This window comes from Cannabis sativa, chromosome 2 (assembly GCF_029168945.1).
Source record: "Cannabis sativa cultivar Pink pepper isolate KNU-18-1 chromosome 2, ASM2916894v1, whole genome shotgun sequence".
NCBI classification, from domain to species: domain Eukaryota; kingdom Viridiplantae; phylum Streptophyta; class Magnoliopsida; order Rosales; family Cannabaceae; genus Cannabis; species Cannabis sativa.
In genome coordinates this window covers 62,568,193-62,593,897 of record NC_083602.1, presented here as the reverse complement: position 1 = coordinate 62,593,897, position 25,705 = coordinate 62,568,193, and the positions used below count along the sequence as shown (strand labels likewise).

Here is a 25,705-nt window from a genome sequence, read left to right as displayed (position 1 = left end):
TTGAATGACAAAATGGACCATGTATTTTCTAGAATGGTAAAAATACACCATGAGCTTAATTTTTGACAACTTTTTTTTTTTAATATAACCAACTTGAAGACAATTCCTAACACGAACAGATACAAAAAATGTAAATAGTTTTGTCATAATACCTTTAGATCAGATTATTATTAAATTTTATTTTGACAAAAATTCAGTTCAGGATCTTATTTGTACCATTTTGGAAAATACAGGGTCCATTTTATCATTTAACAAAACAGATGGTCCAATTAGTAACTTTTGTAAAACACAGGATTCAAAATAATATTTACCCTTTTTTTCCTTCACAAAAATCCTTCCAAACATCAATATATATATATATATGAGAAGTATAAGGCGGTAGAAGATTCTCCTGTGGGTTCTTGCTCTTGCAGCTGAGAAAGCTGGTGCCATATATGGCTAAAAAAAGGTCAAAAATTCATGGGAAATCTAGATCTGCTACCAAGATTACCAAGAAGAAGGGTGAGAAATTAGGATCTGATACAATTCAAGCAACTTTGGTCGATGAACTTGATGAAATTAACCCCTTGGAGATGTCGGACAAGAAGGTTCTGAAGGAAGATGATCCCACTCTTATGGATGTTTTCCAACCTCCTTTATCTCGCAAATCTTCACTGGAAGCAATTCAGAAACAAGAGGACGTCAGGAACAATTTTGTGCATTTCCTCAAAGCTAATGAGCAATGTAACAGTGAAATTGTTCAAGGTAAGGTTCCGACCCCTCTGATATTAAGATCTGGATCTATTGTTTGTAACCTAGATCACTCTTTTAAGAAATCTGAGCTTGGAAATAGCAAGGTGAGGATTACATTAGATGACATTGAGTATGAAATTACACTTTGGAAACTCTCAATAGTTTGCTATGTCTTGGGAGCAAACCTTCCTTTGCACATTCTTGAAGGTTTTGTCAATAGAATATAGAAAGACAAGATAGATCGAGTGAAGATGTTTTCATATGGAATTTTTATCATTCGATTTAGCTCTCTTGAATACAGGGACCAAATACTGAATGGAGGCTATATATTCTTTAATAGACGACTGGTTATAATGAAGCCTTGGGATCCCAATGTGAACTTTAAAAAAGAAGATGTGAAGTGTGTGCCAATTTGGGTTCGATTGGAGGAGCTAGAATTGAAGTATTTGGGCCAGAGGTCTTTGTTCAAGATCGTTGGCCAGTTAGGAAAACCAGTTATGGTGCATTCAGTTACTAGGGAAAGAGAGAGGCTGAACTACCCTAGGGTCCTGGTTGAGGTATTGATGGATCAGGAATTTCCAAACTTGGTGGAATTTGAGAATGAGTTTGGTTCAAACACAATAGTGGGTGTGAAATGAATGGAAACCAGTAGCGAGTTCTCATTGCTCTGGTTTAGGCCATCTTGCTGCAGAATGTAAGAAGCACACTAATGGGAAACAAGAGTGGATTGTTAAACATGATAATAGGAAACAAGTTTGAGGAGGGATTTGTGAAGGTGATAAGGATCAAGAAACTAGATGGAAAAGAGAAAATAGTGGTTAATACTTCAGCAAAGGTTGTTACAGATGTAAGGAATTCTTTCCACCTGCTTGAGGAATTAGTCGCTGAAGCAGTTGAGAACTTATCAAAGGAAGGGGCCAAGACAGGGGGGAGAACCCTCTCTCTCAAATGGATAAGTTGCTATGTTGGAATGTTTGAGGAGCCAACAATCAACATAAACAACATCTAATAAAGCAAATTATTCATGTTCAAAATGTTAATTTTTTTGGTCTTCTTGAGACTAGAGTCAAGGCCCCAAAACTTGGGACTTTGTACTCGAATGTATTTGAGGGATGGTGTTTCTCTTCTAAGATAGCTTGGCATGCAGGGGAAAAATTGTTATTGCCTGGAATCCTTGGAGATTTACTGTTGATATTATTAAATGCACTAGTCAATTAATGCATTTAAAGATATCAACAGCTGATGGCTTTAACAGTTTCTTAACTATGGTCTATGCTTCTAATAATCGACTTGAAAGGAAGCTTTTATGGAAAGACTTATGTGATTTAGCTACTGTAGACAACTGGTTACTCATGGGAGACTTCAATGATATCCTTGCTAAGGAAGAGAGGATTGGTCAAAGAGTAAAATCTTATCCTGATTCTGACTTCCTGCAGTGTGTCAACACTTGTAATTTGGAGGATGTCAAAGCTAGTGGTAATTTTTTCACATGGACTAAAACGCAACCTGGTGAAGATAGAATATTCTCCAAGATTGATAGGATTTTTGGCCAATCAATCTTGGATTAATAGTTTTGAGTTTGCTGAAGCAGTGTTCCTTAATGAAGGTCTCTTTGATCATTCTCTTGGTCTTCTAACTCTACATCCTGGTTTGGTGAGTGGAAAAAAGCCTTTCAAATATTTTCAAATGTGGAAGACACACCCTAAATTTGAAACCTGCTTGAAGGAGGTATGGAGTTTGACAATCAAAGGGTCTAAAATGTTTCAGGTGATTACCAAAACGAAGCATTTTAAGGCCAAACTCAAGGAGATTAATAGGGAGGGGTTCTCGGACTTACAAAGTGTTGTTAGTAAGGCTAAATTAGACCTAGACAACCTGCAGAATCAGATTCAGCAGCAGCCACTGAGTAGTGATTTACACATAAGGCAGAAGGAGTCTAGAGAATTTTTTATTAGAGTTCAGAAAGATTACTCTTCTTTCTTGCAGGAGAAAGCTAAAATAGCTTGGATAGAAAATGAAGACTGCAATTCTGCTTTGTTCCATGCTTGTATTAAGCATAGGGTGAGGCAGAATCACATTTTGTCAATTGAGACTCATGATGGGAACAGAGTGCACGATTTTGAACTTATTATTGAAGCTTTCCTAGCCTTCTACAAAGATCTCCTTGGCACCAGAATGGTGAATTGAAGACAGGTTGAGAGCAGAATCCTGGCCAGAGGTCTAGTGATGACTCAAGAACAGTCTAATATGTTGTTACAGGGATTTTCTAAAGAGGAGGTAAAGAAGGCTATTTTTAGTATTCATGGGAATAAATCTCCAAGGCCTGATGGATTTTCCAGTAGCTTTTTTCAAGATAACTGGGAGAATATAGGGGATGACATATGTGAAACTATGATATCATTTTTGGATTCAGGTAAAATACTTAGAGAAATCAATTCCACAATTATTACTCTAGTTCCAAAAACTAAATGCCCTAACACTGTTAAAGATTTTAGACCAATTGCTTGTTGCAATGTTATTTACAAGATTGCAACCAAGATTTTGAGTTCTAGAATCAACATCCTTCTTGAAATAATTTCTCATTCTCAAGGAGACTTTATTAAAGGAAGGTTTATAGGGCATAATATCATGATATGTCCGGACTTGGTGAGGCACTATAACAGGAAAGCTAATAAGCCGAGTTGTATGATCAAACTTGATCTTCAAAAAGCATATGACACCATCAAATGGGAGTTTTTGGAAGAAATGCTAGAAGGATTAAAGTTTCCCAGGAAGTTCATACAGCTAATAATGAATTGTATCACCTCTCCCAAGTTCTCTCTTATGTTCAATGGAACATTACATGGTTTCTTTGAACCTAGGAGAGGGCTTAGGCAAGGGGATCCCATGTATCCTCTGTTGGAATTTATTTTACCAGGATCTTAGATCTACTCACAAGTATGTTGTTTAACACACTAAATATGAACTTTCTAAAACGATAAATAAATACATATAAAGTTAAGAAAACCTTACATTGGTGGCAGCGGAATAATGTCTCCTTCCACTCAGATCTCTAACCCTTGTATCCTTTCTGTCGCAGAGTATTATCAAGATCTGAGCCCGAATGTCCTTCTCTTTGTGTGTGATCCTTCACAGTCTTCCAATCTATGATTGAGGTACCACTTGCTGTGTGTGGGCACTACTCTATCACTAAGGGTCGAAATTTAGAAGAGGAAAAGAGAGAGAGGTTGGTTCGGCTATAGAGAGAAAGGGAAGGCTCAGTTTTTTTGAAGAAAGAATTTTCTGACAGAAAAGGTTATGAAAACTTGTTATTTGACTGAGCCATCACTTTCTATTTATAGGCTACTACTAGGTTTAGGTTAGTAATTATTTGGCATTAAAATAATGAAAATATTAATTGGAAAAAGCTACTTAAGTGGCCGGCCATGGTGTGTAATGGGCCCCACTTGATTTTTGCAGTTTTCACAATTTTTATTTCTATTTTCTCAAAAATGCCAATTTTCCAATTCTAACCATTTAAATGCCAAAACTAATTATTTAATAACTAAAATAGATTATTAAATAATATTATCATTTAATTTAATTATTAATTAGACATATAAAGTCTATTAATAAATAAATAAACCTCGAATCTCTTTTCTTTACAATTTCGCCCCTGCTTAGTGAAAATTCACAAATTAGACATAGTCTAACTTTAGAATGATAATTGATTAATCACAAATCAATTATTGAGTCTTACAAGCAGCATAGTCTCAACTAGAATGGGGACCATGGATCTATATGCTGAGCTTCCAATAAGTGAACCGAATTTACTAAGTAAATTCCTACTTATTAATTCTTCGTTGAATCCACTCTTAGAACTTAGAATTGCACTCTCAGACTTACATAGAGCATAGTATATGTTCGACGATATAGATATGCTATCTCATTTAACCATTGTTATAATCTTATTGTGATCAAATATTCTCTATATAGATGATTTACATCGAGATGGGATAATTTTACCGTTCTCACCGCTCAACGTATTTTGCCCCTTAAAACACTTAGCTACCTGTAAATGATGTTTAGTGATCTAAGAATTAGTCAGTTATACAAGAGCTCATCCATTTACTTCTATTTAGCTAAGCTCGAAGGGAATCATCACTTGACTTCTATACACCAGTAGAAGCTATAGATTCTATATTTATGTTCAGCACTCCCACTCAATCATACTATCATGTTCCCAAAATATACGTATCACCCTGACCCAAAAGTAGGCTTAACTAATAAATCAAAGAACATAAATAGTACTCCTGAGTTGAGCCTAAGCATATCAGGATTTAGATTCTTTTAATCTTAAGATCAACTACTGATATTGACTTGGAAAAAGATATGACGGTAAGTTTATAATATCTTAACTAAGTTGCAATATCGGTCCAGTCCAATGTATACTCCATACATTCGAAACTAGTATACTTTACTAATGTCCTGGAAAGAACATAACACTTACTCCAAGTGTAAGTACACATCATCGCTGATTATCACATTAGCGTAAATCCAAAACAATAATGAAACAGGGACTTAGTCTTTTGATTCATATAATCACAATCACATTCCACTGTGTTGACGATACTGTAATTGTGAATAAACATATGATCTGGACTTAACAGATTTTGTGTGTAAATGTAATAAACATATTAAACCATTAGCATGTAAAATTCATGCAAACATAAATCACTTCAAATTTCTTATATTGATAACTAATCAGATTGTAAAAGGGTTTTATTTAAGGCACAAAACCCAACATCCTCTACTGTTTATTTTGGGTATGGAATATCTATCTAGACTCATGAGGAAGCTAGGTGAGAAGGAGGACTTTCTTTGTCATGACAGATGCTTGGAACTTAAATTGAATCACTTGGCATTTGCAAATGATGTATTGTTGTTTTGTCATGGAGATACGAAGAGTGTTTCTTATATGTTGCAGGCTCTAAAACTATTCTCACTCAAACTTGGGCTGCATCCTAATGCAAGTAAGACTGTAATTTATTGCAGCAACATGCATGAAGATAGTGTGAAACAGTTAATGCAAGTATCTGGTTTCTTGAGGCAGACCCTACCTTTCACTTACCTTCCCTATTTGTGCAAAGAAAATGGTTGGTAAAGAATGTGATTTGCTTGTTGAAAGAATGACTGCTAGGATTAAGAGTTGGAGCTCAAGAAACTTTTTTGACAGGTAGAATTACCTTACTCAACTCAGTTCTAATAGCTATTCAGGCATATTGGAGTCAGATGCTGATTATGCCAAAGAAGGTGATCAAATCTATAGAAGCTATCTGTAGAGCCTTTTTGTGGAAAGGCCAAGCTTTGTTCCATGGAGCTGGAGCTGTTGCTTGGGAGAACATATGCCAGCCTAAAAATGCAGGTGGATTAGGAATAAAGAAGCTTGAAGAGTGGAATAAGGTTGCTATTTGTAAGTATATATGGGCCATTTCTAATAAGCAAAATAGTCTTTGGTTAAGATGGGTCCATAGTGTTTATATCAAAAATTAGGATTGGTGGAGCTACTCTGCTTCTATACATGCTAGCTAGTATTGGAAGAAGTTGGTACCTCTTAAAGACCAGATTAAAAATGTGTGTGATATAGCAGATTTTCAGAGGGGAAAATACACCATAGCAGCAGGGTATAAGTTGCTCTCACCTGCTGCAACTGGGCTGAACTGGTGTAAAGAAGTTTGGGCCAGATTGAATACCCCAAAGCATAGTGTGACACTACGGCTGGCAATGCTAAATCGGCTAAAAACGAAGGATAGATTGGTGAAATTTGGGATGCAAGTGAATGAGAGATGTTGTTTATGTGATGCTCAAGCTTTAACCAGTCAACATTTATTCTTTGAATGTAATGTTGCTCTTCGCGGGTTGTTGGAGATCAAGGCTTGGCTGAACTGGAATGCAGCAACAATCAGCCTCCCACAACTGCTGAGATGGATTGCCAAGGCTAAAATCTCTAAGTTTCAAAAATTGGTTTATGATGCTGCAATAGCAGCCCTGGTTTACAGCATTTGGAGGCTGAGAAATGCTATTATTTGGCAGGATTTTTCCTTAAATTCCAGCAGCCTTATTGAGGAAACTAAGTGGAGTGTAAAGATGCGAATTGCTATGTTTTTGCCTAAAAAGATTAAAGATGTAGATAAAGATTGGCTCAATGTTTTATAGATGTGAAAATGTATAGATAGAATTGATTGTGTATAGATTGATTAGGCGCCAGATGGGGTGCTAGTAGGTTGTAAATATTGATTTGTGTTATACAATTTCCTGATTCATTAAAAAAAAAAAAAAAAAAAAAGTATGAAGCAGTGACATGATACTCTAAAATCACTTCAAATAGGTTTATCTCTTCTCTCCTTAATTCTGTCTCTTTTTTTTTTTTTTAATTTTTTATTAGATTTATAAATATTTCGCACATTTTTTTTAACATTATTATTATTATTAATTATATTAATTAATAATTTTATTTAAGCTTTTTTTTTTTAAATAACGTCGCTCTTTTTTTTTTAATAAAAAATCTATACATGATTGTAACATGAAATTATTAAGAGAAAAAAGAAAAAAGTTATGGCTTTTAGAAAAAATAAATTATGGCTTTTTTTTCCATGAAACTCTTTCGATTGCAATTTAAGAGTTATATTTGTGAATATATATATATATTTATATATATATAGAACACTTCTTAATAGGTATTACCCATGAATGGTTACTAAACAAATTTAACTATAAATATTAATTTTAAAAATATCAAACCATCGAATTTTGATCTAATAACGAATAATGAAATTACAAATTTGAATTTATATGCTTAATTTAACTACTTAATTAAAAAAATATCAAAAAATATCTCTTTTTACACTATATTAAAAATATGTTCATACAAAAATATTTAACTCAAACTCAACTTTTTCTTTTCTTATTTTTCTTGCTAAAAAACTTTTTTTTTAAATTTTTTTTTACCGATGGAACAATTGCAGCCCATATGATATAAAAATGAGAGATTTTTTTTTAATTTGATAGAAAAATTAAGCATAAAAACTCAAAATTTTCTAATTTTACCCATTCATTGGTAATACCCATTAAGAGTGCACCCATATATATATAAATAGAGAATGTTTCAATGGTTACATTAAATATGTAAGTTATATTTTTTTAGCCATTAGATTACTATTGAATGATTGTGATTAATTTGAAAATTAAATAAAAAGAAATAATAATTAACTTATAACCTAATAGTCACCTAATAATTTATTTCCTTATAAAACTTTAATGAAAATTAATTATATTTTAAATTGAAATTAATTATAATTATTAATTAATTTTTGTAATTTACTATTAAAATTGGATCTTCTAGCAATTTTTTTACCCTTAAATTATTAAATTTTTTTATAGAAAAACTCTTTATAATTTAAAATTATACACATATAATTTCATAATTAAAATTTTATTATACTTACAACTTTAATTTAAAATTATTACACTTAATTATTTAGTTTTTTTTATTTAAATTTTTAAAAAATAAAAGTGAAATAGGTTGAATATATTTTCCAAAAAAAATATAGCTAAAGTCATCTATTTATTTTATAAGGAGTAATTTACTCAAAAAACCAAAACAGTGTCAAAAAACAAAGTCAAGCTCCCACAGAAAAACGAAACAACCTCAAACTCGAATAGAAAAACTCATACTTAGTTCTTCTAGTTATAAAAAAGAATTTAATATCATTTAAAAATAATTAATTATTTAAAAATTTATTATACAATAAGAGAATTCTAATTTGTGTAAGAAGAAGCCTAATTTTTGTAAAAAAAAAAGTAAAATTTTATTGTAAATATTATAATTAAATGACTTAGCTGTTAAAATAATTATAGTATGGATTTATATAAAAAAAATTATTTATAATTATTAATTGCTAAAAGAGGTCTTGTTAAATATTCAATTGATTATTTTGAGAAAATAATTAATTATAATTAATTTATTCTAAAAAAGAAGTTTTACTTATTAGTAACATGCTATTATAGGTAAAGAAAAATGTAACCATTGAGTAGTCACCCGTATATAAATACATGTATAAAAAATAATTTTGGACTAATTTTTTAAGCTTAATATGAAAATTTATTGAATTGAGTGTTTTCCAATCTTTCTTTCCATACCAAATATGAGAATTTATTATTTTTTTTATTTCCACATTTTTTCCCGATACTTTTCCTACTTTTTTTTTCACAAAAATTATTTCAAACATAGTCTTAAAGTTCTTTATATACATAATTTTTAATTATACTTAAAAATATATTTAAAATTATTTGATATGATTTAATTGTTCAATTAATATTTATATATGCAATTTAAAATTTTTTATAAACAACTCCACCCGAAACACGATCTCTTTACTAATTTAGAGTAATTTTAATGAGCTATGTGACCACTTTATACTTTTCTTTTATCTAAGTTTATATTGAATATTGGTGATTGAAATATTGATTGATTTTTCAATAAAATAATTTTTTTTCTTAAAAGAAACATTATTTTACAAAATTATACCTCAAAAACCTTCTAGTGGACACCAATCAATATTTTTTTTTCAAAAAAATAAATCATTGCTTTTAATTGGAAATATAACATTGTTATTGCTAGCGATACTCTCTAAAATTTATTATATTAAATTATGTGAAACCTGATACTTAATTTAATTCATTCAATAGCTATATTAACACATCGGAGCTTACTAGTACACCCTCTTGGAAATAATGAGAGAAAAACGTGTCATTTTATAAATGGGGAATCAACTTTAAAAAGGTGCAGCTCTTGAACTGTTGTCTCTGCAACGACCGACTTTGACTCCGACGACTCTATTGATTCCCAAATTGTGTTCAGATCAATATAAAACTCTTCAATTCATCACTAAACCTTTTCCTCTTCTTGCTTTGATCCCTGGCGATTTCACTTCTCCAGTAACTGTAATCGAAGTCGGCGCCAGAGTTAGCGACTACCAGTTAAGCTTGACTTTTACAGCTTCTATGGTCTTTTTCTCAACAGGGAAGGTGCGTTTGTGTTCGGGATTGTAATTTTTAATTTTCTTATTACTATGAAATTAAAAGTTTTCATTGATTTGGTTACTGTGAAAATCGGTTAAATTGTTGATATGTATGGATGGAAATGTTGCTCAATCATCGAATTTGAGTTTCATTGTTAGTTTAGATCAATACCCAGATAGCATAAACGATATTAGAGCTAGTGAGATTATTATGGACTATAGTTTTGACCCGAGCATGAGCTCGGAGAGGGGTTCTCTTGTTAATGACGGTGAGTTTTCTTGTACTGCTCTTGATTACATAAACCAAATGCTTATGGATGAGGATATGGAGGCAAAGCCCTCTTTGTTCTACGACCCTTCAGCTCTTATAGCCACTGAGAAATCCTTTTATGAGGCTCTGGGCGAAAAGTATCCGCCATCCGAGTATGAACACGAACAACCTCAATATAGAGACCAAAATTTTCAAAGCTCAGATGATAGTTTGACAACAAGTGTCAGTGACTGCTCAGAAGATATCAGTTCTAGTTCTTGTTCCAGCACTGGCAACTCGACTCATTCTGTTGGAACTTCTGTTGATTCAGTGGCACACCGACCTTCAGCTAAGTTTGTAAGCCAGTCTACTTCAGATTCGAGCTCACAATCTTCTGCAAACTCCACTTACAAAATAGGTACTTCCCTGGGTGAGCTTCAGAATTTTTTGAGTGAGAATGAGTTGATGTTGCAGTTCAAGAGAGGTTTAGAGGAGGGCAATAAGTTTCTTCCCAAAGGCAATCAACTTGGTTTTCCAATGGAAAACAATAAGAACATGTCTCCATATACAAATGAGAAGGTCTCAAATGAGTTAGTTGAGGCAAAAAAGGACAAGAAGAGAGAGCAATTGCATATCAGATTGACAGAGAAGAAGAAGAACCATGATCGTGAGGATACAGATTTGGTAGATGGTAGAAGCAACAAGCAAATGGCAGTTTCTACAGATGACACAGGGCTATCAGAGTTGTTTGACAAGGTGTTACTTTTTCGTGAGGAGCAAGAAGCTCCTTCTGGTACATCTGATGAATCCTACCAAAATAATGAAGTAGACAGCTCCTCTAGGCAGCAAGAGGGAGGATCTCATGGAACTACTAATAGTGGTAAAACTGCTTCTAAGACTAAGATACTAAACAATGACAAGGAAGTGGTAGACTTGTTGGCTTTGTTGATTTCGTGTGCACAAGCTGTTTCTGCTAATGATATTAGGAATGCTAATGAACTATTAAAGAAGATTAGGAAGCATTCGTCTCCATTTGGTGATGGAACCCAGAGATTGGGCCATTTATTCGCAGATGCCCTTGAAGCACGATTGGATGGCACTGGAAAAGAGATTTGTGACACTTTGGGTGCTACAAAATTACCGGCTGATATTCTCCTGAAAACTTATCATACCTACATTTCTGCCAACCCGTACAAGAAGATTTCAATTATCTTTGCAAACCAAATGATTTTCAAAGCAGCTGAGAAAGCTACAAAACTGCATATTATAGATTTTGGTATCCTATATGGTTACCAGTGGCCTGTTTTCATACAAAGTCTCTCTAGAAGGCCTGGTGGGCCACCTAAGCTTCGAATTACAGGGATAGAGTTCCCACAACATGGTTTTCGGCCAGAAAAAATGGTCGAAGAAACAGGAAGTGTCTTAGCTAAGTATTGTGAGCGTTTTGGTGTTCCATTTGAGTACAACGGCATAGCAAAACAATGGGAAAATGTCCAAATTGAGGACCTTAAAATTGATAGAAATGAAGTCCTTGCAGTGAATTGTCTACACAGATTTAGGAGCATTTTAGATGAGACAGCTGCGGTAAGGAGTCCAAGGGATGCTGTTCTAAACTTGATCAGGAAGATCAAGCCTAACATTTTTGCTCATGCTGTTTTTAATGGAGCATACAATGTCCCCTTCTTTGTTACGCGCTTCCGGGAAACACTATTTTTCTTCAGCTCATTACTTGATGGGGCTGATACTATTTTAGCCAGAGAGGATCAATTGAGACTGTCATTCGAGAAGTATATTCTTGGGCGGGAGATTATGAATGTCATAGCATGTGAGGGTTCGGAAAGAGTAGAGAGACCTGAAACATACAAGCAGTGGCAGCTCCGGATTACAAGAGCAGGGTTTAGGCTGCTCCCGTTGGACATGGAGCTTGTGAAGAGAATGAAGTCTATTGTTAAACATGGGTACCACAGGGATTTTGTAGTTGAAGAAGATAGCAACTGGATGCTTCAGGGTTGGAAGGGTAGGATTCTTTGTGCTTCCTCATGTTGGGTGCCTGCGTAAGACATAGAAAACGCCCCTTTTGCATGAAGTTACTTTTACCTCCCATGACCAGTAATCTATTGCTACGGTGTTCGTATATAATTTTAGATTGTCAGCCCTGTTTCTTTGCTTTGTAGATTGGTTTTAGGTGGTAATTATCCGAAGAAGGATTCCTAGTTTGTGTGTTTGTACTATATCTATGGTCATTATTTTTTATCAATGAACAGATATGTGATTAGAGTTTTTTGGAATCGAGTCTTCTTCTTCCTTTGCTAATAATGGTTTTCACCAAAATATTTTATGTGTGATCTATTATAACGATGAGATGATGTAGTAATAATAGAGTTAAAGTAATGGCCTATATGTTTCTCTTTTATTTTTTCTTATGTGGCAAAGTATACATTCTTATACCTTAGTGTATCTTTTGTAAAGTTGCTCTTTAGGATATTTTCATAGTTAATATTATTTATCTCAAATTTTGAATGTTGAGGTAGAATAATATCACTATGTGTTTTTAGAGATATTTTAAATTTGTGTTATATGATTATTAATTCTTTTTTTTTAAAAAATAAACAACTCTTAATCATGAATAGTATTTGTGTTCTGAATTATCAAATTTTCATTGAAGGGATTTATCAAATAATTTATTAAAGTAAATTATAAAATTGTCTTACACATAATTTTTCGTAACTGCTTTTTTTTTTTTTGTCATTTTAATTTTAATTTTATTAATTTGTATGTTTTCTATCAAATTGTCACTTTGAATGTAGTGACGACTACAAGTGAGATACAGTGATGAGAGCGGTTTTGTAATCATATGATGATATCTCTTTCAATTTAAATTTTTAATCTTTTATTTACTATAATATTTGAAGATAGCTATTTTATTAAATGATTATTAAAAAAATTAAAATTAAATAAGTTAATTAAAATATTTAAAGCATACTACTTAAATTTAAATTTTATTATTAGATATAATTTTATCTATTTTTTCATTATTAATTGATAAATTTTATTTGGTATTTTTATTTTATTTTATTTTTTTAAAAAAAGAAATCTATTCTAGATTCACTTTATATATAAAAGTGATCAATAGTAAATTTATTGTTTGTGTTATACTCGAAATTCGGCTGGTACTTCAGAGGAGCACACATGTCAACCTAGGAGAACACGAATCAACGAATATAATGACTATTATATTAGAAGATATTAAAATAGAATAACTCATTAAATACGGAGTTGATAGAGTATATCTATAACTCGTTGACTGTAAAGTCTTAAGCGAGATACGGATGTACGAACTATTAATTCACATATTAGCGAGAAACCATTTCATATATGAAGACACGATCATAAGGACGACATCAGTAATACAAAGCGAGGCACCAATCTCGCTAAGTATGAAAAGATGTAGGCGAGACATGTTGACTGTTAAAACACTCAGCGTATAGCGTACATTATACAAACTAAGTATAACAGTTAAATGAATCAGAACAACAAATAACGAAGCATCCATCTTGCTATAAGAAGGCATACTCATGGTACCTTCACTAATCAGCTTCAAACATCTTTCAATGAGATTCACTACTCCATCGAGTCAGCTCTCTCAGATAGAAGTTGACATTCAAATGATGTTGACTGTTGAAGTTCACCTTGTCACCAAGAACTGTGATTGTCAAATGGAGCGTTGTGCCTTCAATAGTAGAAACGACAGTATTTACATTATCAACCTCGGAAAGACATGGGAAATGCTCCAGCTCGCTGACAAAGTAATTGTTGCTATCCCAGCGAGGTGACCCAGCAAGATACACTTAACAACGTATCAAGATCCACGTTAGCATTGACCCAGTACAAGCGGATAAATTACAACTATGTGATTTTTAAATAATAACCGCATTTATTTTACGTGGGACATTATCAAATCCCACAATTTTAGGAGATTATTGTTGTGGGATATCAATCTGATTGTAATTAACTGCCCTCCTATGTAACTATAAATAGAGGCAGAATACATAAAAAAAAAAAGAACGAAAAAACCCTTTAGAGAAAAAGACCATAGTTTTGTATCAGAGAAATCTAATAAGATAGACTCGTGGACTATGCAGAGTTTTAATTGTAAAAATCTTTGTGTTATTTCTTCTTCTTTTACTATTTTTATTTCTGTGAAAATCAATCACGAAATAGGCTTGATTATCGTTAACGAAAATCCGCATTAACAGTTTGGTACTTTCATTGAGAGCCTACGTGAAAATAGTTTAGAAAAAAAACCTCCTGATCGAAAGGAAAACCTTTCTACATGGTTGATAATGGAGAACATGTTGATGCTCATCCTGAAGAGACCACTCACCGTCCTGGAAAAGAGCCAATGGGTTCACGGAGGCCTCCCAACTCGCGATCTACGCAGACCACTCGTTTCAGAAGGACCTAACCTGAAGGTGGCAAAAATACACAGTCCACACGTTCAAGGAGGACTCACCATGAAAATGGCCAGAACCCAGAAGTAGAGGATGAAGAACCCAATCTTTGGGGTGCGCAACCTATGGAATATGATAATGATGGTGCTTATGATCCCACAAGATACGTGCCAATTGTTGAGTTGGAAAATTTCCGTCTCAGACGTCGCTTGGAGGAGGCAAACCAATAAAATGCTGAGTTGGAACGTGAGGCAGTCGCGACCAGGGCAGCACAGGAGAACAACACACAAAACCAACCTGATCCTAGAGTGAGAAGACCACGAGGCAGACTTGTGGCTCATGAACCAGGAGGCAGGAGACAGCTCAAGAGAATCCTCAGAATGCCTAGGAAGAACAACTTGGGGAAACTGAGGGTCCCCCTGAGAATGAACAACCAAATGACCAACTAAAGCCTTCCCACAGAAATGAGAACAGAAGGCAACCAGGGACCAGGGAATAAGAAATCCCCCGTGAGAACAAGGGAAATCCTGGGACTCAACCTGGGATAGGTGGGTCACCACAGAGGCATCGCCAACGTCCTTCTCGAACCAACTGACAAAGGGCATGTACAAACCCCAATAGGGGGCATGCGACGACCCATACCCAAGGGAGAAGGACGGGACGTGACGAAGCGAGTGTTAGCTCGGGATGCACGAGAACCCATTGTCGATCAACACGAGGAAGGGAAAGAACTCATTGCAATACTGATCGAGAGAGTACATGCACAAGTAAAATTGAAAGTTACTCAAGGACGAGGTCCATGAGTAGGACGAGGTTCGTGAGTAGGACAAAGTCCCTGAGTAGGACGAGGTTCGTTAACAACAATAACCAGCCACAGCCGGATCTTCGTAACCACTTGAACCAGAAAAAACCCGATCTTCGCCAATAGCTCGGTCAAAAGCAAGATGATTCTATCCAATTGCGAATTGATGAGTTGGAGGAAAAATTCAGGAGGTATCAAGTCGGGGAACAGGGAAAGCAGTCTGGATATGACTCGTATGAGGAGCTCGAGCCATTCCATCCAAACATCATAAATATTGCATTCCCCCAAGGATTCAAGAACCCTCACGTCTCGTCGTATGATGGGACCACAGATCTGGCCTTGCATTTAAATAATTTCAATACTATCATGCGAGCCAGCAATGTTACAAACAATCTACACTGTATTTTGTTCCCCACTTCGCAAGTTGGAGTAGCGAGCAGCTATTTCAACAAGTTTACTCACCATTCAATCACCTCTTGGGAACAGTTGTCTAAGGACTTTAAAAAATAGTTCCAGGACGCAAGGGATAGGCGACCCTAAGCGTCCTCACTCACTAACATAAAGCAACAGTCGGGCGAGACGCTTAAGGCCTAATGAAGTTGTTTTAGCACAGCTGCTGGGAGGGTGACGAACCTGGACGATAGTACCCAACTTACTGCTCTCCAGGCAGGGATAACTACTGATCTCTCCACTGCTGGAGGCGAGTTATGGGATGACCTACAGGGTCGCCTAGTAAAAAACATTACTGAGTTCAATGAAAGAGCTCAAGTATTTGTTCGAAAAGAGGAAACAAGAAGGAGATGAAGTTGTTAAAGACTGGCTCGGGAAACAAACCCAGCAGTGTCTCAACAAGTACCTGTTGGATTTTATTTTACCAGGATCTTAGATCTACTCACAAGTATGTTGTTTAAACACCCTAAATATGAACTCTCTAAAACGATAAATTAAACACATATAAAGTTAAGAAAACCTTACATTGATGCAGCGGAATTAATGTCTCCTTCCGCTCAGATCTCTAACCCTTGTATCCTTTCTGTAGCAGAGTATAATCAAGATCTGAGCCCGAATATCCTTCTTCTTCAAGTTTGATCCTTCACAGTCTTCCAATCTATGATTGAGTTACTGCTTGCTGTGTGTGCGCACTTACTCTTTTACTAGGGTTCGAAATTGATGAAGGGAAAAGAAGAGAGAGGTTTTCGGCCAGGTATAGAAAGTGGGAAGGCTCAGTTTTTCTGAAGAGAGAAATTTCTGTCAGAAAGCTAATGAAAGCATATGAAAACTTGTGATTTGACTGAGCCATCACTTTCTATTTATAGGCAACTACTAGGTTTAGGTTAGGAATTATTTGGCATTAAAATAATAAAAATATTAATTTGAAAAACCCTCAATAAGTGGCCGGCCATGGTGTTATAGTGGGCCCCACTTAATTTTGCAGTTTTATCAAATTTAATCTCTATTTTCTCAAAAACACCAATTTTCTAATTCTAACCTTTTAAATGCCAAAACTAATTATTTAATAACTAAAATAGATTATTAAATAATATTGTCATTTAATTTAATTATTAATTAGACATATAAAGTCTATTAATAAATAAATAAACCTAGAAACTCTTTTCTTTACAATTTCACCCCTGCTTAGTGAAAATTCATAAAATTAGACATAGTCTAACTTTAGAATTATAATTGATCAATCACGAATCAATTAATGAGTCTTACAAGCAGAATGTTCTCAACTAGAATGGGGACCATGGATCTATATGCTGAGCTTCCAATAAGTGAACCAAATTTACCAAGTAATTTCCTACTTATTAATTCTTCGTTGAATCCACTCTTAGAACTTAGAATTGCACTCTCAGACTTATATAGAGCATATTGTATGTTCCACGATATCAATATGCTATCTCATTTAACCATTGTTATAATCTTATTGTAATTTAAAGATCCTCTATATAGATGATCTACATCGAGATGGGATTTCTTTACCGTTCTCACCCCTCAATGTATTTTGCCATATTAAAACACGTAGCTACCTGTAAATGGTGTTTAGTGATCTATGATTAGTCAGTTAAACAAGAGCTCATCCATTTACTTCTATTTGCTAAGCTCGAAGGGAATCATTACTTGACTTCTATACACCAGTAGAAGCTATAGATTCCATATTTATGTTCAGCACTCCCACTCAATCATACTATCATATTCCCAAAATATACGTATCACCCTGACCTAAAAGTAGGCTTAACTAATAAATCAAAGAACATGAATAGCACTCCTGAGTTTAGCCTAAGCATATCAGGATTTCGATTCTTTTAATCTTAAGATCAACTACTGATATTGACTTGGAAAGATATATATAACGGTAAGTTTGTAATATCTTAACTTAGTTGCAATATCGGTCCAGTCCAATGTATACTCCATACATTCGAAACTAGTATACTTTACTAATGTCCTGGAAAGAACATAATACTTACTCCAAGTGTAAGTACACATCATCGCTGATTATCACATTAGTATAAACCCAATAACACTGATGAAACAGGGACCAAGTCTTTTGATTCATATGATCACAATCACATTCCACTGTGTTGACGATACTGTAATTGTGAATAAACATATGATCTGGATTTAACTGATTCTGTGTGTAAACATAATAAACATATTAAACCATTAGTATGTAAAATTCATGCAAACATCAATCTTTTCAAATTTCTTATATTGATAACTAATCAGATTGTAAAGAGTTTTATTTAGGGCATAAAACCCAACAAACTCCCACTTGCACTAATATAAAACAAACTGTGCAAATAGGTCAATCTGATGTCTTGATCTTCAGATCAAGTGTAGTATATTTGAATCCACCCAAACTTCTGGAAACTAGTTCATAAGTTCACTTATGAAACATCCTTTACTATATGCTTTACTCATCAAGGGATACTGAAATCTTTACTGTTTTAAGAGTACATCTGAATTAACAGAAGACATATCTCTCATATTTTAAAATATGTAATTGAGATAATACAGTGTAGACTTTTCTTCAGTGATATAACTTTCTGGTATTTTCGAATAGACAAAGTTATAGTTCTTCTCTGGTAGAGCTTGAATTATTATTCAATAACTCCTCCACCCCCAAAGTAAGCACCGTCTCAAAAATCTCGAAATTAGATGGTGAGATACAAGGATAACTGATACACAGTTCCTTAATATCTGACATATAGATCACTTTCATAAATCTTTCTTGAATATCTTCTAATGTTCCCTATTTGATTACATCTCAGATGGCTCCCACTCAATAGCAGATGTCTGGTTAAATAATACTTTTAACCTCTGATTGTTTGGAGAGTTACCTAGTTGTGACTTTTGTATTAGTCTAAAACTTAAGTTAAGACTAAGTCATCAACATAGCAGACTAGTATTTGAAGTGAAAAATACATGCCATAAATAAAGTAATCAAAATTAAGATACCATAAAATTTTATGAGGATTAAGAATTCTGGGTTCAAGTCATTCGAATAGACTGAACTAGAGTTCTTTATCTTATTCTCATAATTCTGATAAGCTATACCTATCCATGTGAATGGTTAGATTTGCTTTTCAGTAGAGTTCTTAAGTACCTATCACAAGTATCAACCTAATGAAGATGGGTATAGAACTTTAAAATTCTCCCACTCAATTAAGGTAGTGTGAAACTTTAACAAAGAACTTTTATAGGTATCAATCTTTTACTTACAACAGTAATATCGAAAATGGAACATACAATCAAGATCAAGAATTTATATTGACAATAGCTGACTCATTATATTACTTCCATGTTTAAAGAAGATATGTGTTACATAGGGAATTGTGGAATAGACTCCACCCCTAAGAATATACATATAGGGTACTTGTGGATAACCTCCACCCCTAAGTATATAGAGATTATGATCCACCCCTAAAGGTTGTAAAGATCATGATTCTTTAAGTGTTATAGAGTTTATGTGGAGTTGAATACTATCCAGAGTTCATTAGATATAAAAGATCGTTGAACTGCATAGTTTTCTTAACTTTTCTCCACCCCTATCAGATCAAAAGATCATTTTATTAAACAAATTCTTAATAATTGTATTAGAATTAACAATTATTAATAAACATAGAAGTAGTTTCTAGTGTTTATTTAATATAACTCTATGAAGAGTTGTAAATATTATAGAATTTGTATCAATAATAAAAACACTTACACATACAAACATACAAATATAATGTGGTAATAATTGATGAAGATAAATTAAATGAAGCTCAATCTCATAAATTGCAATGGTGAATTTCGAAAATAAAACTTTATTAATAATAAAATAAAAAATGTATTGCAACAATATGAGAAAAAACAGGGATAAATATCCCTAACTAAAATTTGAAATCCAAATTGTCTTTAAACTAAAACAATTAATTCAAAAATAAATTGAAGAGCTTCATCTTCATCTGGACGATTTCACCCTTGGTCCAGCTTTCTGATCCAACTCAATTGAGTTCAAGTAGCTTGGCCTATAAGAAGAAGAAAAAAAATAAACAAAGTTAGTCCAGAATCATAAATCCAATTGGATAACAATTCACTAAAACTCTTAAAGTTTATAAATAGAAATACCTTGTTTCTTTGCAAGAAGTTTAGGACACTGGGATTCCCAATGACCTTTTTCATTGCAGTAGAAACACTTTCCTTTAAGTGTAGCATCACCAGAAGGAACAGCCTTTTTATTCTTCATGGCTTTTGTTCGCTTCTTGGTGTTCTTCCACTTCTTCTTCGATTTGGGCTTCGAAGCAGAGGCAACATTTGCTTCAGGTTTCATCGTCCCATTACCATTTCTAGGATTATGAGGTTTACTCCCTTTCTTCTTGGGTCCTTCAATCAAATTTTCATAAGTTTGAAGGTCATTGACTAATTCATGAAAGTCAATTTCCTTCTTATTCATGACATAATTTGATGTGTATGGTAGAAATCTTTGAGTCGTGCTATTCAAGATAAGACTTACTTGAGTAGCACTGTCCATTTCAGCACCATGATCCTGGGCTTCTTGGAAATAACTTGACATTAGGAGAACATGGTCACGCACGTTTTGATGAGGTTCCATCCGTGCATTAATCTACTTCTTAGTCGCGTAAAAGCGTGACTGAAGTGATGCTTTACCGAATAGCTCATTTAACTTCGTCATAACTTCAGCAGCCTTCTCGGTTTTAGAAAACTGAGTTTTGAGGGTGTCAAACATGCTAGAAAGCATAAAGTATAGAGCTTTGTCATTTTCTTTTTGCCAACGCTCCTACTTTTCTTTCACAGCTTTGGATGCATTGTCCCTAGGCACTTCAGGTGACGGCTCAGTTAAAACAAACAAGGCACTTTCTCCTATGAGAGCAATATTAATGTTCTCATTCCACTTATTAAAGTTAGATCCATTCAGCTTATTTTCAGTCAACAGTGATAACATGGGATTCATTTTGATAATACAGGATACTACAAAATAATAGAAATCAACAAATAGAAATTAATAATGGTTTAACACAAAATCAATTCAGAAATTATAAGCACATAGCAAGTAGGAATGATATGAGAAAATACTTAAAAAATTCAATCCTAAATAATTTCCAAGGTTTTTCAACAAACTGATATCAGTGTATCGTTTAGGCGAGAGTCAAAGCTACCATCCATTGAATAGAGTTGTCAGCTCATCTAAAATGTTAAACATTCTAGCAACCTTTTATTCGATCAAGATTGGAATCCAGCGTTGTCCCGTTTAGGCGAGAGTCAAGGCTATTCTATCTTATGAGCTACTACCGTTGTTTCGCAATTTGCAAGTCAAATATGGTCGCCACCATTAGGGTGATCTATACCATATAAAACACTTACAAACTACTTATCATTCGAGATTAAACGGTGCGAAATTGCTAATGAACGTTCCTCCATTAGGGAGGATTACTCACTAAAACAAACGCGGTGTAAAACCCACAATGGAGATCGAATATCTTAATAATAATAAAGCTCATTCTTTAAAATGTATTTTCTTTATTATTCTAATAAATAAATTCTCATTAAATTTGAAATTAAGAATTAAAATTCAAAAATAAGAATTTAATATAATATTTATAAAATTATACTTAGATGGTGATTGAAATAAAATTAATTATTTCCATCTTAGTAATAATCTTAAATATAAATATTAAGGAAATTAATTTAAGTTGAATTAAATTAGATTAATTACAACTTAAAAATTTCCTTGAGAATATATTGATTGAGTTCGAAAATTTAAGGTATAGAAACAATATAATTTTCGAAAAAATAATAAAAATAGAAAAGAAATACTTCAAGCAAAAATATCATCTATCTAGATTTTCTTTTGCCTAGTTAATTCAATTTCTAATAATATATATATATATATATATTTTAAATTCATTCATTTTAAATTAATCAATAAATGAAAAAATCATAGATTTAAGTTGGCCCAAGAATTAATTAAAGTAAATAATTAATTTACAACTCAATCTATTTTTCAAGATAAATTCGAAAAATATTGCATAAAATAAAATGCAATTTTTGAAATTGATTAAGAAAATAAAGAAAAAAATATATATATTGAAAATTATTTAAATTTGGGTTGAAAAATTAAATTTCAACCTAAAATAATTTTCTATTTAATTAAATGTCATGAAAAATAAATATTTAAGTATCATGATGAAAATCAACTTAGATATTTAAATTTTTCAATTTAATTAAATGTATTAAATTCAAGAAATAAATAATTAAGTGTAGAGAAGGCTTAATTATTAGTTTCTATTTAATACTAGGAAAAATATACTTAATAAAATTGTACCAAAATTAATTATTTAAATAATTAATTTCACAAAGTATAATATTTTCCTATTTAAATATTAGAAATAATAAGTAGTCTAGAAATTACTATCAAGAAAATATCTTATTTGACTAAGTATCTTTTCAAAAATTTGAAAAATATCTAATTTAAGTTATATAGAAAAAATCTAAAACTTAAATAATTTCAAATTTAGATTTAATTAAATATCAAAAATTAAGTTGTAACCACTTAATTTGAAGATATTTTTTTAAGTTAATATTCGAAAAGATATTAACCTAAAAAATATCTAAAATATTTCATTTTAAGTTAATATTCGAAAAGATATTAACTTAAAAAATATCTTAAGAATCTTTAATAACTAATGCCTAGGATTCCTCAACTTGATTTAAAATTTAAATAAAATATTCAAATTTAAGTTAGATAAGAAAAATTAGTTGATACAACTAATTTATAACTTAAATAGGAATATTTAATTAAATAAGCTCCAGAAAGAATCTAGTTAGTTAAAATTCTATATTTAATTAAATACAAGAAAAATACAAATAGTTTGTCTAGAATTAATATCTAAAACTAAAAGTGTTTTTCTTAAAATTAACTTTAAAATATTAAAATGAAAATAGATTTTCACATATTTTAAAAGTTAATTATGTTGCTAATTCAATTTTATTAGGTCAAACTAATATAATTAACCTAGTACAGTTATTCAGATCAGGCAAATGGGCCTTCACAATTGGGGTAGTTCATGTGAGGGGGTGCTAAGTTCAGTATGGCGTACCCACTCCTATGGCTCCCAACTCTCACACAAGGCCCAAAAGAGAGGAATTTAACCTTAAAATAAATAACTGTTATTAATTGAATAGGTCCAATAACTAAATGGACCTAAATAAAATCTATTATGGTGTGACATTTTATTTAGCAACAACATATATGCATCTACATAATAAAATAAACACATAGGCTCACACAGGTACACACTTGGATGGATCCTATCATGTTGCTAGGTCATACACAGATGAAAGAAGATTGTAAAATTTACCTGTTACAAATTATTAACTTGATCAAGGGAGCAATCAGATCATTAGATCTGGCAAAAAGTAACCATGGCTATTTGCAATCAAGTAATAATAGGTTTTGAAAACTTACACACAAGCTAAAACCATATACTCCTGCAACAAGGTTAGCTGGATAGTTGGAAGTAGGATTTATTTAATTTTAAATAAATAAATTTCGAAAATAATTAAATTAAATAAATAAATATTTTATTTAAAAAAAATAAAATAAATAATAATATAAATTTATTTTTCGAAAAATAAAAAAAAAATTAAAATTTAACTTTCGAAAATAAAAGGAATATTTATTTAAATTTCAAAATTATAAAAAAAAAATAAATATTTAAAATCAAACCTACAATTTTGAAAAATTAGGTTTCAACCAACCTAAATATCATTTCAAAAATTTGCTAACTACTTTTAAAAATTAAATGTTATTTTATAAATAAAAATTAGAAAAGATAAATTAAATATCTTTTTTAGATTTAAAATTTAATTTAAATAAATAAAATAACAAAATTTAAAAGTTACCAAAATATCTTACATCTATTTAAAATTACATGATTATAGTTATCTTATTTTAAATTTAAATAAGGTCAAAATATTTAATATAAAAATTTAATATCTGACCTTAAATTTAAAAATAAGATAAGATATAATCAAATTTAAAAATAAGATAAATAATTAAGCAAAAAGATAGATATTTATTAATTTCAAATTCAAATTACACTAATATCTTGGATTAAATTTAAAAAATATTAAATTAATTCATTATGATAATTAGAGTTGAATTAGGAATAGTAAATCTATAAATACAAAACTATACAAAAAATCGAAAGTTAATTCCATAAAAAGGCATGAAAAAATGACGAAAAACGAAAAAATTGCGAGCTGTACGGACAGTTTTCGCGATCGCGGGAAAATTTCAGCACAACTCCGATTTTTCCGAATCTTCAAAAAATCATAACTAATTCAAATTAAATCGAAATTGAGTTCTGTAAAAAAGTAACTTGCTTAATTTTTTTCATACTATCCAATAAAAATAATTCCAGAAACAGATATTCAATTATTTTCCACGAAAATTCACAAACATCAATCAATCATCAAATAACACTCAATACAACATGATACCATCCAAAAACAAACAAACAATCGTTTTAAAGTCCAAATTTCTTGTAAGTAAATCAATTACCATGGCTCTGAGGCCAGTTGTTGGATTTTATTTTACCGGGATCTTAGATCTACTCACAAGTATGTTGTTTAAACACCCTAAATATGAACTCTCTAAAACGACAAATTAAACACTTATAAAGTTAAGAAAACCTTACATTGATGCAGCGGAATTAATGTCTCCTTCCGCTCAGATCTCTAACCCTTGTATCCTTTCTGTAGCAGAGTATAATCAAGATCTGAGCCCGAATGTCTTTCTTCTTCAAGTTTGATCCGTCACAGTCTTCCAATCTATGATTGAGTTACTGCTTGCTGTGTGTGGGCACTTACTCTCTCACTAGGGTTCGAAATTGATGAAGGGAAAAGAAGAGAGAGGGTTTCGGCCAGGTATAGAAAGTGGGAAGGCTCAGTTTTTCTAAAGAGAGAAATTTCTGTCAGAAAGCTAATGAAAGCATATGAAAACTTGTGATTTGACTGAGCCATCACTTTCTATTTATAGGGAACTAGTAGGTTTAGGTTAGGAATTATTTGGCATTAAAATAATGAAAATATTAATTTAAAAAACCCTCAATAAGTGGCCGGCCATGGTGTTATAGTGGGCCCCACTTGATTTTGCAGTTTTATCAAATTTAATCTCTATTTTCTCAAAAACGTCAATTTTCCAATTCTAACCTTTTAAATGCCAAAACTAATTATTTAATAACTAAAATAGATTATTAAATAATATTGTCATTTAATTTAATTATTAATTAGACATATAAAGTCTATTAATAAATAAATAAACCTAGAAACTCTTTTCTTTACAATTTCACCCCTGCTTAGTGAAAATTCATAAAATTAGACATAGTCTAACTTTAGAATTATAATTGATCAATCACGAATCAATTAATGAGTCTTACAAGCAGAATGTTCTCAACTAAAATGGGGACCATGGATCTATATGCTGAGCTTCCAATAAGTGAACCAAATTTACCAAGTAAATTCCTACTTATTAATTCTTCGTTGAATCCACTCTTAGAACTTAGAATTACACTCTCAGACTTATATAGAGCATATTGTATGTTCCATGATATCAATATGCTATCTCATTTAACCATTGTTATAGTCTTATTGTGATTTAAAGATCCTCTATATAGATGATCTACATCGAGATGGGATTTCTTTACCGTTCTCACCCCTCAATGTATTTTGCCCCTTAAAACACTTAGCTACCTGTAAATGGTGTTTAGTGATCTAATGATTAGTCAGTTAAACAAGAGCTCATCCATTTACTTCTATTTGCTAAGCTCGAAGGGGATCATCACTTGACTTCTATACACCAGTAGAAGCTATAGATTCCATATTTATGTTCTGCACTCCCACT

General features: G+C 32.2%; 2 protein-coding genes across 2 annotated transcripts; both read left to right on the top strand.

Annotated features, from left to right (window-relative positions):
* Positions 1–5,560: 5,560 nt before the first annotated feature.
* LOC133034432 (uncharacterized) lies at positions 5,561–6,927 on the top strand. Its single transcript, XM_061109519.1, has 3 exons — positions 5,561–5,867; positions 5,912–6,184; positions 6,362–6,927. The coding sequence occupies exons 1-3, from the start codon at positions 5,561–5,563 to the stop codon at positions 6,925–6,927; spliced, it is 1,146 nt and encodes a 381-aa protein (XP_060965502.1).
* Positions 6,928–9,507: 2,580 nt separating this feature from the next.
* Positions 9,508–12,454, top strand: LOC115719730 (scarecrow-like protein 14). The gene has a single exon (XM_030648898.2). The coding sequence runs from the start codon at positions 9,904–9,906 to the stop codon at positions 12,097–12,099; it is 2,196 nt and encodes a 731-aa protein (XP_030504758.2). The 5' UTR covers positions 9,508–9,903; the 3' UTR covers positions 12,100–12,454.
* Positions 12,455–25,705: the final 13,251 nt, after the last annotated feature.

Excerpts from the sequence above, each read along its gene's own strand:
- LOC133034432 (XM_061109519.1), top strand. The coding sequence starts at position 5,561 with ATGAGGAAGCTAGGTGAGAAGGAGGACTTTCTTTGTCATGACAGATGC. Across the intron at positions 5,868-5,911 it reads CTATTTGTGCAAAGAAAATG|GATTAAGAGTTGGAGCTCAA; the intron begins GTTGGTAAAGAA and ends AATGACTGCTAG. Across the intron at positions 6,185-6,361 it reads GTGGAATAAGGTTGCTATTT|ATTTTCAGAGGGGAAAATAC; the intron begins GTAAGTATATAT and ends GTGATATAGCAG.
- LOC115719730 (XM_030648898.2), top strand. The coding sequence starts at position 9,904 with ATGGATGGAAATGTTGCTCAATCATCGAATTTGAGTTTCATTGTTAGT.